General features: G+C 30.5%; 3 protein-coding genes across 3 annotated transcripts; 1 reads left to right on the top strand and 2 right to left on the bottom strand.

The window, feature by feature from the left end:
- Positions 1-845: 845 nt before the first annotated feature.
- LOC130954817 (GDSL esterase/lipase At5g45960) lies at positions 846-6765 on the bottom strand. The gene is made up of 5 exons (XM_057881591.1): positions 6425-6765; positions 6008-6141; positions 5326-5559; positions 1389-1674; positions 846-1300 (listed from the first exon to the last, which is right to left on the bottom strand). Exons 1-5 carry the CDS (start codon positions 6699-6701, stop codon positions 1107-1109), a joined length of 1125 nt encoding a protein of 374 aa, XP_057737574.1. The 5' UTR covers positions 6702-6765; the 3' UTR covers positions 846-1106.
- Positions 6766-10212: 3447 nt separating this feature from the next.
- Positions 10213-11012, top strand: LOC130955426 (ethylene-response factor C3-like). The gene has a single exon (XM_057882274.1). The coding sequence runs from the start codon at positions 10213-10215 to the stop codon at positions 10975-10977; it is 765 nt and encodes a 254-aa protein (XP_057738257.1). The 3' UTR covers positions 10978-11012.
- Positions 11013-13631: 2619 nt separating this feature from the next.
- Positions 13632-14274, bottom strand: LOC130955574 (pathogenesis-related genes transcriptional activator PTI5-like). The gene has a single exon (XM_057882466.1). It carries the CDS (start codon positions 14257-14259, stop codon positions 13729-13731), a length of 531 nt encoding a protein of 176 aa, XP_057738449.1. The 5' UTR covers positions 14260-14274; the 3' UTR covers positions 13632-13728.

Consider the following 14274-nt stretch of genomic DNA (forward strand, 5'->3'; position numbering starts at 1 on the left):
ATACACCCAAATGATTACAGAAATACACCCAAAGGATTACAGAAAATACACCCAAACGGTTACAAGAATTCACCCAAACGATTATAGAATACACCCAAATGGTTACAGAAAATACACCCAAAGGATTTAAGAAAATACACCCAAAATTCGTTGAAGTACATCTTATGCATAATTCAGAACTCTTTCTCTTTCTCCTCCTTATCTTCTGCTGCTTCTTCTTCTTCAAAAACGATTTTACCATGAAAAATTGAAAAAAAAAACGAGAAAACAGAGAGAAAAGACATAAATGAAGAAGAAGAAGAAGAAAACGAGGAAGAAGAACGTGCAGAAACGAAAGAAAAGGAGAAGAAGAAGATTAAGAGGAAGAAGAACGTGCAGTAAGAAGAAGAAGAATTTCAGAAACCATGAAAATCGAAAAAAAACGAAGAAGAGGAAGAGGAAGAGGAAGAGGAAGAAGAAGAAGACGAAGACGAAGAAGAAGAAGAAGAAGAGAAGAAGAAGAAGAAGAAGACGAAGACGAAGAGGAAGAGGAAGAGAGAAAGAGGAAGAGGAAGAAGAAGAAGACGAAGACGAAGAAGAAGAAGAAGAAGAGAAGAAGAAGAAGAAGACGAAGACGAAGAAGAAGACGAAGACGAACCGTTTGAGTGGGACGCGTGTAGTTACGCTCCATTCAAAATGAGTTAGTGCGCGTGTTAATAAAGTTTGGGCTGATAACTTGTAAAACTTGTACGGTCTTTTTACTTGTATGTGTAGCAGGGCCCTTGTTAGTATATAAATAATTTTGGTAAGTTGTTGATCACAATTAATAAGATTATGACTTTATTTCATACAATACAATATAACAAATACAATAGCATCACATGATGTTGCCCCAGATATGCATGTCATATACATGTGCCACTTTTCTTTAATATGCAAGCAATTTATATGGTAGAAATAATAACATGACTATTTTATACTATATAAATATAACATACACACATGCACTGTCCAATAATAGAGACTAATTAACCTCATATCATTCCATTTGAAATAAAATACAAGAAGAATAGCTTTTATTAGATGCCATATATAACTTGGAATGAAGGAAAAGTAGTCATTAATTTCTAGCCGTTGATGATGAAATCAATGGTGGGGAGTTTAGCCAAGTACAGATTGTGATATGCTTTATCTGTTGGGTGAATTGAATCCCAGAAAACATACTTGGATGGATCTAAACAAACACCTGAAAACTTGTTACACAGTACTGATGCTTCAATATACCCACTTCCACAACACCCACTACCAACCTCATCAAATCCTACCATAGAAATAATATATAATGTTAATTAGCACAAAATTAATTGATACATTAAAAAAATGAATGTTAATATAGTTGTGATACAAACCGAATTTTTGAGGTGCTTGGATCATTTGGGCTAATGGGCCATATATGTCAACATAATAGATTTTAGTTGGGGAGGTAGATATATTATTATTATTGAGGTGGAATTGAAAAAGATGTAACTCTTGTTGAAGGAGATGGTTGTAATCTCTTGCAATGGAAGAATAGTGATCGATGCAATGACGATGGAGAATGTCATTAGGGGAATTTAAGGTGATCATCAAAGGTAAGCATCCCATTGGAGGTACTCCGGCAACTGCAATTTTTCTACCACCTTCTGCCACCACATCCTGATCACCAATTTAGGAAATTCATTAAGAGGAGTGCTAGGAGGTCATCAACTTTTATGATTTGTAGTCATCAAATGACCATTAATGATAATTTTAATGGTGTGAAATTGGTGTGAAATTTCATCCAATGGCTAATTTTTTTTTGCTTATTACATACTGGCCAAAATTTAATAAAGTTGCTGTCCTAAACTTTTCTATTAATTAAATCCGTTATTCTTTATAATGTAAGCTAAGCTACCTGGGATAATAATTAAGAAAACAACATATTAAACAACTTCAATTTCTTCTTATTTATGAGTTAATTAATGATGTAATACTAGTGCAAGTTAGATTATGAAGTGTCAATTTTCTCAATCAATTAAACTCCTATATATTTCTCATGGAAAAATATAGGTAAACAATGAAAATACTAAATAATATGAATAATGGATATATCGGATGTTCATTTCATTAGGTGTGCGGATGGTTATTCTAATATTAAGATTTAGGTGAGTAATTTGGAAGTGTAGTGTGTTTTGATTTGATTAATGGTTGTTCATATTGTTTAAAAAAGTTATTGATTTGGGGAATGTTAGGTAAACAATGACTATTTTAAATAATATGAATAATCACCAATCAAATAAAAATATACTACACTCTAATTTAATACTACTAATTAAATTTACTCTTTTAACCCTATTAATTCACATTGTTCACACATTGTTCAAAAATATTATTGGTTACCTATATTTTTCTTTCTGATTTTTTCTATAATTCTAAACCTTAAATCCTAAATAAACAACTATACTTAAATTACTTAAGATAGAAACTCAAGTGCAGTCGATTTCACATGAAAATGATAGCTGAGAGCCGTTAGATGAAGATTTAGTCAAATCAGTTAAATCATCTAATTACTCTTAACTATCAACTTTACGTGAAGTCGACTGCACTTGAGTTTTCACCATTACTTAATTAATATATATTTCTATATATTCTCTATGTTTTATTTTTATTTTTTTTTTAAGAAAAATTCAAGATATGTTACGTTCCATCAAATTTGGCCTACTAATTAAGACAGAAACATAGTTAGAGACTCAATATAGATATTCAAAATAATCCAAATGTGTATGCATCATATTATACCTAGATTATATAATTATTTGGATGTATGTGTACAGTGTTTAGGAAAAAGTAGATGTAGCCACACAAATAAGCACATAACCACATTCATGAACAAATTGACATAAAAGCAAATAAACCAAATCCAACCCTAAAGAAAGAAACCTATAATGGGATGCATATCAATGCTTCTTTCATTTCATGGCCCCTCCTAACTAGCTCCTCCCTCAGCCACACTCTTTACAATTGGAAAACTATATATATTATAAAATTAAATACATGAAGTAAAAATTCAAGTGCAGTTGACTTCATGTGAAGTTGATACTTGAGAGTCTTTAAATGAAAATTTAGTCAAATAAGTCAAATCATCTAACGGCTCTCGATTATCAACTTCATATGAAATTAACTGCATCTGAGTTTCCACCATACATAAAAGTTCACGTTAACGCGTTATGATTGCTAGCTAGTGCGGTGGTCCATTTAATTATTTATTATATATTTACCTACTTAATTAATCCTATACAAATTTACCTGCGATCCATGGTTCATACCATGTATATATGGACAGAGTGAACAAATTTGTGTCCTTATTACTACTAATAATGTGTTTCCTTTTTACTCTAGTTATAGCTAGTACAATTAATGTAATTCATATTCAATATATATATGCTTGTTGCAGTACCCATATATATATATATATATATTAACGTACATAAATGTTGTGTTTCATGTCTATGTATGTGTAGTCTCCAGTTTGAGTAACCAAAATTATTAGTATTGCCAACCCTTACGGCTGTGACTATGCCTACCATTATTCATGGCTTTCTAATACTATGTAATTTCATTTTCATAGTCTCATCTTTTTAATTTTCTTTCACTTTCTCTCTCTATATAGTGGCAAACAAGTTGCTTCACATATAAACATGTTAGTTTTTTTTTTATTGAGGACAACTTAGCTATAGCTTCGAGGATTTTTGGTGGTTGGGTTTCTATATTAGTTTTAATTTATTTCTTATCTACCATCAACTATACTAGAGACAATGACACTTCCAATTCATACATAGTTATTTCTACTCTCATTATTTTATATAGGAAAATATAAAGATGTGATTTTTAAATAGTGCATGTTAGTTAATTTTTTATTATAAAATTAATTTTTATCCTATTTTTTGAGAATTTAAAGTTTGAAATTAGAATTTAAAATTTATAATTTTAAGACAATTGATTTAAAATTAAAAAAAGAATTGACGAATGTTAACTGAAAAAGTTTATTCCTTAAACTTTTTTTTTAAGTTTGGTGGGATAGATGTAAAAATAATGTGTTGTAGAATATATATTCTTGTTTCATTATTTTGAAAAGAAATAATATGGTCTTTCTTGTGAGTACTTCAAATTTTGGAAAAGATGGATATTATTAATTGTAAAGTTATTTATTAATTATAATAAAAAACGTATAGATAAATAATTTTTAATCAATTAATTTTTAAACAGCTGTAATTAATAATTTTTAATTTTATATATTTAAAAAATAAAATTTAAATAATTACTAATTAATAATAATTAATTAGTATGGAGTGTAGTTTAAAACAGTTTGTTGATTTGTTGTTGGCTAACTCCCTGTTATAATATAATTTTAAATATAATAAATATATAATTATAAATATTAAATTATATAAAATAATTTTAGATATTTTCTGTCTAGCATATTATCATTCTATAAAAACCAAAAGTGTCAAATGAGAAATCAATGTTTCTAGCTATCTCCTATATCATCACATCTAACGAACGATTCGCTTTGATAAGAAAATACCTATTTTTAGCTAGTGGGTTTATTTCATTGTTTGAATTGAAAGCAACCATGCATGTCAAAGCAAAGTTAGAACTAAAAATTACTTTTATATATACTTCCCCATACAACAATGATATTAGCTAGTAATAGCAATAAAATAACATTTTAATATGATATACGATAGACATTAACTTACATTATAATCATACTTCCCCATACCTACTATTTATTATATATTCACTCACCATTAAATTAAAGAAATAAAATTTAGTTACTTATTATACTAAAATTCATACCTTATCCAATAATAAAGAAGTGATATTTCAACACGAGACACTGACTCAACATACCATTATTAACCATCATAAATATTTAGAATAAAGAGTTAGGTGGTTCATCGACAAATAATTTATAGTTGAAGTCATGAGAAATAGTATAATAGTACAAGCTAAGACATTTGAAATTAAAATATCCATGCAAATTAAAATTCAAATGTAGTAGTAGTATAATTAATTATTAATTAATATTTAGTAAATATATTAGTTTGTTCTTTATAATAAGAAAGAATGATATGGGTAAAGCAAATAGCCATACTTAATTAAAGTTTATTTAAAGTACGCAGTAGCGTTAGTTGAATGTTATAATAACCAAACATATTTATAATTTATGCATATATATCACGTGTGAATATTCAAACATTAAAAAGGGATGGAAATTGAAGATATGAATGTGTGTGGTAATTGAGATGAAATTAAACATCAAACCTGAATAAATTGTTTCACATGTTGGATCAAGAATTGCTGGTAGGATAAGATAGTAAAACTCTTTCTTCTAATTGGTAGAGCGAAATAATTAAGAACGAAGTCGTTGGTACCAGCACTCAAGAAAAACACAGCCTTTTCTAGATGATTCTTGGTTCCTTCTTTACCAAGCTTAACCTCTAACTTCTTTTTGCATTCTCTAAAATATTCCAATTGTTTTCCTATTGGAATCACATTCTGTAATCAATAACAAACACAGAATAAATATAACACAAACAAATTATATATTTGTCCATAAACATGAAAATAACATATAGACACATATCAATAACATACTATAAATATATATATTGAAAGACAAGTGAAGTTTGTACTATTTTTTTTATGTCAAAACTTAGTGTAGTTAACTTTACGGGAAGTTGATAGTTGAGAATAGTTAAATGATTTAATAGATTTGACTAAACTATCAACTACACATGAAATTAACTGTGCTTGAATTTTTATCATTTTTTAAGAGAAAATTCAGGTGCAATCGACTTCATGTGAAGTTATAGTTGAAAGTTGTTAGATAAAAATTTAGTCAAATCATCTAGCAGCTCTCAGTTATCAACTTCACTTCACGTGAAGTCGACTGCATCCGAGTTTCCACCTTTTTTCAATGCACATTATTTTATATACGACATACACTGATTGATGGTGTAAGTTGGTCAAAGCCAGAACCAGCAGAGGCAAAACTAACACCTGTGATAAGCTCTTCAACGCTGAGATTTGGATCCAAATAAGCTGGAAGAAACGATTTCTTGAGTCCTGCATAGGAAGCTACACACATATATATATATATATATATATATATGCAATGCACATTTATATATTTGAAGTTGAATGAATATATACTAATTAATCATATAGTAATTATAAGCATATAATAAAGCCATATATATATGGTTAAAAGCTAGCTGCAGTCGAGTTCATGTAAAGTTGGTAGTCAAAAGTTGTTAGATGAAAATTTAGTTAAATCAGTCAAATCATCTAACGGTTCTCAGGTATCAACTTCACGTGAATTCGACTGCACTTGAGTTTCCACCAATATATAGATATGTACCAATGTAATCAGTGGCAAGCTTGCCATTGCAGAATCTTCCAGTAGGAAGATGGTTAGGGAAATCCATGCCATAAGGTGGAAAGTTGCATTTGAAAGGAGTGTCAATGTAGTTATTGTTTCCAGGGTCAACGGTGGAGTCTCCAAACACATAGAAGGCAGATATCTTATTATTACTACTATTGTTGAAAGCTTCAACCGTCAAACATAGAAGCTGCGAGAGAATAAAAAAAATCTGAGCAAGAAAAAGGAAAGAAGAAGAAGAAGAAGAGGTCCCCATTTTTCGAATGGCCTCCAGGCTCCAAATAATAACAAAAAACTGGTCAAGTTTCAAGTTTTCTCACTGAAACACTGCCCCTATTATTGTGTCTATCTACTAGCATTTATATAGTAATAATGGCCCAATTGTTTATCGTACAAATTAAACCCTGTGTACCATGCATCATGACCAAAATAACCTTTTCGCATTTCATCTTTCAACCACCATTGTTATTATAACAATAATAATCATAATCATCATAATATGCATATAGTAATTAATTAATTAACGCCCTATAACCTCACACTATGTAGGTATAATAGTACCAAACATTTCCGTAGATAGTACATAATCAACTTTTTTCATTTTTCCCCACTTTATTAATGATCGATCTTTGCAAGGAACATTACCTATCCCAAAATGACATTTAACCGACAAAAGGCTAATCAGAGAAAGTATAGAAAGCCAATGAAATATATGTATAATGTGTACAATGGGAGTTTAGGAATGTTCGATTCAGTAGGATATCAGATGTTTATTATTTCTTGTATTCGAATGGTTATTTTGAATAGTATAGATGTATTATGTTTGAGAAATTAGTAGTATTTTACTCTAAATATTTATTTTTTAATTCATATTGGACTAAATAAATAGCCCATTGTACACATTGTACAAATACTCCATTGGTTCTCTAGTAGAATTCATACATTATTATCTGATCTTAGATTCATTGTTAATCAATTAACTTTTCAGCACAGGCTTGCATCCCAATTTAGTGGGTTGAGATAATGTAAGTTAATCCTAATAAATATCATGATCAAAAAGTCTTGTTATGGCGTCCAGATTGGTAACTGTGAAACTGCACCTGGTTGTTCAGCAATCAACACAATTGTTATCCTCTCTGAAAATAACAAAAAAATCTTCCAATTCCTACTTTTCAATTCACTGATTCTTCTAATTAGAAAATTGGGGTGGGTTCCTGGCCTTCTTCCCCCATTTATGCGCTGATAGTAGCTTCCACTTTATTAGTTTTTGCTTATTGGTTTCACCAAAATCAGAGGCCACGTGATGCCTTTTGGGCCTTTTTTGAACACGTATTTTTGGGCCTTGAATGAACGGCAGACACAATATACTTTCTTTGCTTTATTGTGCTAAAGCCCAAAATACAGAAATAAGAAGCCCAACTCCAACAACAAGTGAGCTTACTATTTTACTAGTTACTACTCCGTAACCGTAAGGGCTCTCTATTTTTTCAGAGTTGGAAAAAATTTCAGAATTAGCTCAAGTTGAAAAAATATTCTCTTATCCATTATTTAATGGTTGAGAGTTGACACAACATATAAATAGAGCAATAAATAAATAAAATTTATGTCTTTATTTTAAAAAAATTCATTGAAAACTTTAACAACTTGAGACTAATTATCTTAAAAAAAATATAAGTAGACAATGAAAATACTAAATAATGTAAACAATAAATATGTTGGGTGTTTAATTTAATATGTATGCAGATGATTATGTTCAATATTTTTAATTAAATGGTTATTCCTTATGATTCGATTTACTCATGTACAATTAATCATGCATAAATGTTCAATTCATTAACATTAAGTGTGTGGACAATTATCCTAATATTAGGATTTAGGAGATAATTTGAGAGTGGAGTGATTTTTTTTATTAGATAAATTTTAGAGCACATTGTTGACATTATTCACAAAATTAATTGTTTACCTAACAAAACCCATTATCTTATACTATTATTTTGAACTTTAAACTCATTTTTTCACCTGTTTATTAAACACTACTAATTGCTATTTTGTTTAAAAAAAATCCAAAACCGATAATAGTTTTAAGAAATGTGTTTGAAGTGGTTACGAAATTGGAAATATAATAACAAGGTTGATTGAAAGAAACGTATATATGCAGCGAGGCATTGGGATTTTGAAGTTTCAAAGCCGCAACATGTGGCGGTTCATGGAACCGAGACCGCCACGCCGCATTCGCATGCACTGCCTACCATTTTTCTTCCCTCTTAATTATCTTTAATCTGTAGCACTCTTATTTTAATGTCCCAACCGTGTGCCTTCTATTAATTAATACATCACTTATTAATCAACACCCACAAATATTCTTTGCCAACGCCAATTACTCCTTTACGCCACCGTGTATGGTGTATAGTATTTTGGCAAACCTAGCTGCCTTAATTAACCCATAACCAAATTGCATGTTTAAGACAAATAATGCTGGTCACGCCACTATTATTGATAACCTCAACTCCTCAACAATGATTAGGAAGAAATAAGAGGTGTATTCTCTTTCTTTTTAAAGACAACTAATTAATATTAATCAAGCCCAAGAATGTGTTTTCATAATCTATATATATGTGTGGCTATGCCATCAATTTCGAAAAATATAAATAAGTCATACATAATTTAGGTTGTATTTGTTTTTAAGAAAAAGATAGGACAAGACAATAGTACAGGAGAAGCCATTGATAGATAGAGACACAAAATTTTGTGTTTTTTTATTCTGTTTGATAATAAATTAAAACAAATTATGAAAATTTAATTTATTCTTATTTTTTTAACTCAAAAAATTTGAGATAAAAAATATAACAATAAAAAATATAATTATGAAAAATTAATAAAAATAATAAAAGAAAAAATAAAAAATAAGTTGTATTCTTTGTTAGTGTCTCTGTGTCTTTCCTGTAAAGATGAACACAAAATACACTAATTGAGTGTCACTAGACATATTGTCTCTGTCCATGTCTCATCTGCCAAACACGATTTTATGTCTCAATATTTCTATCTCAGTGTCTTGTCTCTGTAAACAAACGCAGCTTAGCTATCCCATAATTCATCCCTCATAGGCTCATACTTTTTCGCTCATACGCAAGTAATTTCGTACAAATCAAAGACTACTATATGATATTAATATTATTATGATAATACTATATAGCATTGAGTCAAATAAAACCCACGGTGAAAATTAAAGCGACTAAAATTGGTTTAGCTTAATAAATTATTGCGTTTAATTTCCCTTTGGTTTGACTTAGAAAACATTAAATTATTGTAAAGTGATGATTTCCCCCTAACTCCAACAAAGTCCACGCTTGCCAGCTCTGATTTGAGACTAAAAATGCTTCTGCTTCTCATCAGTTTCGTAATGTTATAAACTTGATCTCTGAAATTGAGGGATTTATTCCAATAATCAACATGAGATAAACCCCCCAAATGATTGAAGAAGCACACAAGTCAAGGGATAAACAATAAAATAAACCTTATCTTATATTATTTTAATCTTGTATTAGTGCTGAAAATACTGCATTATGTATCTATAGCTGGAGATTCAATCAGTGTATTAATTAATGCACAAGCTTTCCAACTGTGTTCCAATTCACTCATCATTTATCTGATTAAAGCAAAATACAATAATAAATTAAAGCTGAGCTGTCAAATTAAAAGAGCATTCACACTTTTTATGTGTATATATATTTACACTGTTATGTCCCTTTCTTAAAACTTTCATCAACATGGACAGTCATAGTAATGATGCAAATTCTGAAGGGATTCTTGAGAATGTATGGGCCAAAATTATCAGCAATCAAAGAGGAGCAGATCATGTGAGAACATATGGTGATGGTGATGTTGCAGCAGAACAATCATGGGAAGAACTTCCACAACTTGATGGAAGAGACAACAATAATAACGGTTCAGTGGGAATTCTGCAGAGGCTTCCAAGCTTAGGGAGGTGGATATCAATGGGAGCAGATTTCTGGGAAGATGTTTTAGATGGAGTTGTTAATATTACACCAAATGATGCTGCAGAAGCAGAAACAACAACAAACAATAACGACCAAGATTGTAATAAGAAGGTAGAACTAGAGAAGAGGGTGATGAAAACAGAGAAAAAAGTGGTGACAAAGCACTACAGAGGAGTAAGGAGAAGGCCATGGGGGAAATATGCGGCGGAGATTCGAGATTCGTCGAAGAAAGGTGCTAGAGTTTGGCTTGGAACATTTGAGACAGCTGAAGAAGCAGCATTGGCATATGATAAAGCTGCTTTGAGGATTAGAGGGCCAAAGGCATACCTCAATTTCCCATTTGACACTGTTTCAAAAGCTATAGAATTTGATCATCATTATTGTAATAAGAGAGGGTCATCTGTGGTGTTGAATGAGCAACCTCCAACAAAGAAGGTAGCAGGAGGGTTTCATGATCATGATGAAGAAGTAGATGTTTTTGTGTTTCAGGATTTAGGAAGTGATTACTTGGATAATTTGCTGTCTTCTTTTTAATTATATATCAACATGCATGGCATGGTTTAATTTGGTTGAGTAGTTACATATACGTATCACCAATTTGTATATCATTTGTTGTTTTTCTTAGCTATCAACTATATATATCTAATATGATTAATTAAATGTTCAAATTTTTGAAACTCGTCTATCCCCTTTATTTGCAGCACATGACTTTGACAAATAATAATTTGGAGAAATTAGTTCATATTCTGTATACGAAGCAATGTTATGAAAATCAAACGGGATTAAATAGTTGACTAATTAACTGAAAATCGATTTTTTGGTTGGTATAATTGATCTCTAAAATTATCTTAAAAAAACTAATAAAAAAAAGGTTCAACAGATGATGAACCGGATGAATTAGTCTAGTTTTTTAAAGGCCTGACTCACTACTCAGAAGAAAAAGTAAAAAAAAAAAGAAGAAAATCAAACAGGCTGAGACGTAAAGGTTCTCTCTGCTCTCAAAATTCACAAAACCTAAACCCTATCAGGGACAACTCAAACAAGAGAAGCCCCCACCAACCACAGCCATTCACCCTTTTCTCTTTGCTGTGGAACATTGCGGTCGCTCGCATTGCCCACGTTACCGTCGCGCGTCGCTCATATTGTTGGCTCTTCTCTTCGGTCTTCGGCCTCTACTTACCTCGCCGTTGCTCACCTCTACGATTGCGTCAACAAGGAAAGGAGGAGCCGAGGAGTGCTTACCATAAAAGTGAGTAACGACGAGGAGAGCATAGGCCGGGGACTGAAGGGAAGAGTTGACAATATGAGCAACGCGCGATGGTAAGGTGGGCGATGCGAGCAACCGCGATGTTCCACGGCGAGGAGAAGAGGGTGAATGGTAGCTGTTGGTGGGGGCTTCTCTTGTCTGAGTTGTCCTAATCGAGTTTAGGTTTTGTGAATTGTGAGAGTGAGAGAGAGCCTTTGCCTCTGCCCATTTGATTTTCTTTTTCTTTTTTGTTTTTTTTTTCTGGATAGTGAACTGGACCTTCAAAAAATCAGACCAATTCATCTAGTTCATCACTTGTTGAGCTTTTTTTATTGGTTTTTTAAAAATAATTTTAGAGATCAATTAGACCGGCCAAAAGATCGGTTTTTAACTAATTGATCGAATCATTTAATTCGGTCCAATTTTCATAACCTTATTTCATGCACAGAATATGAACTAATTTTTCCAAATTATTATTTGTCAAAGGCACGTGTTAGCAAATAAAAGGGATAGAAGAAAACAATAGAGTTTCAAAAATTAGAACATTTAATAAAAAGGAGTCACTAAGATAAAGATTCTTAAAAAAATATTTTTTAAAAGATATTGTTAGTAATTAAAATTTAATATATATAATTAATTAAACTGTTATTTTTGTCAAAATTAAATTAGACAAATTGATTTAGCTGAAAAATTAATAAACCAAACCTTGAACCAATTTAAATTAATATTTTTTATAGAAAATGACTATAATAATCCTATTATAGAAAATGACTAAAATATTTCTATTATATATATATATATATATTTAATTTTAAAAATTCTAAATCATAATCCTATAACAACACAGATAAAAGAAAAGAGTTAGAATTTAAAATTCTAAATATATATATATATAATAAGAGTATTTTAATTATTTTTTATAATAAGAATATTGTAATTATTTTTATAAAAAAAATATTAATTTAGACCGGTTCAAAATATAATTTATCAATTTTTTGTCAAATCAATTTATCTGATCTAATTTTAATAAAAAATAACATAATTTAATTAATTATATGTATTAAATTTTAATTACTTAAAAATATCTTTTTAAAAAAATATTTTTAAACGTTTTTATCTGAATGAGTCTCTTATTAGTAATCCTTTTATTATATATACTTTCCATAAATGTAATCAATCTGTTCGTACCAATAATATGCATATAGAAGATATAGGAAAAAAGTGAAAAACTCTTTGGGACCATTAATTTTTTGTATTTTTTGTTATTATTTAATTAACATAAATATTAAATTCTTTATAACAAATAAATTTTATTAATTTATGCGTGTAAATCTGAAAAATATAAATACAAACTGTAGTAATTTATATGTGTAAATTTTGATAAATATAAGTATAAATTATATATTTATTAAGTACAATATTTTTGTAAATATAAGTACAAATTATTATTGATTAAGTACTGGTTATGTATAGATATAGCTGTTCGACGCGCGCGCACCCACATATATATATTTCAACAATCTAATATATATGGAGTAGCTTTTTAATTGTTTTGTTTTTGTTGAACATGGCCATTATATTATCTCTGCTCTGCTTTATTAGCTATGTATATAGACATTTTTTAAGATGATATTAATTCACTTTGATCTCCACTGGGCAGTTGAATAGAAATTTTAGTTAATGTGCAACACAAATTGTTTTTTAGCTGAATTCTTATCTTTGGACATCAAATTGTGGCATTGACTTCTGGCTTTGTATTCAAAACAGGGTTCCCGTTTCCCTTAGCTCTTTCAATAATCACTAGTGTAATTTTTAAAAACTTGTATACTTTTTCTAATTCATATAATATTTGAAATTTCAAGCTTGAAATTAGTCTTTAACAGATCTTTTTGATGAACACTAAATAAATTTGTGAATGTAATTATTGAAATAGTACTAGATATGAAAGATGAATGAGAGAATTTTGATTGATTATATATAATTAAATACAGAAAATTAAAGCAAAAGAGAAGAAAGAAGGAGAAAGATTTGAAGAGAGTCTAAGTATGAGTGGAAGTAGAAGCAGTGGAAGAAGCAGCTGCAACAACCTCAGCAGGGAAGTTCAACAAGGCCTTGGAACCTCTCATCTTGAAAGCAGCTCTATCATAAGCCATGGCAGCTTCTTCCGCTGTTTGAAACGTCCCAAGCCATATCCTTGCTCCCTGTCTCGCCGAGTCTCTTATCTCCGCCGCATACTTCCCCCAAGGCCGCCTCCTCACCCCTCTGTAGTGCTTCTTCGCTATGTTCTTCTTTGCTTCCATGCCACGCCGTTGCTGTCCGCTACTCATCATCATGAACGAAGCCGCTTCATGCTGCTGCTGCTGATGGTTATTACTGGCCTCGTTCAGGACTTGGTATATAACCATGTCCTGAGAGTCATTCTCATTTAAAGGTAACTCTGTTTGGGATTGGGAAGCTATAACCATGCCTTCTTCTTCGATCTTATTCATCTGTTTCTTTTCAAGAACTTGCCTTAGCCTCTGCCTATGGACTTTGCATATATTCTCTTTGGGGGAATGCATGTCCCACATCGAATATTTTGTGCC

Source organism: Arachis stenosperma, chromosome 10 (assembly GCF_014773155.1).
Source record: "Arachis stenosperma cultivar V10309 chromosome 10, arast.V10309.gnm1.PFL2, whole genome shotgun sequence".
Lineage (NCBI taxonomy): Eukaryota > Viridiplantae > Streptophyta > Magnoliopsida > Fabales > Fabaceae > Arachis > Arachis stenosperma.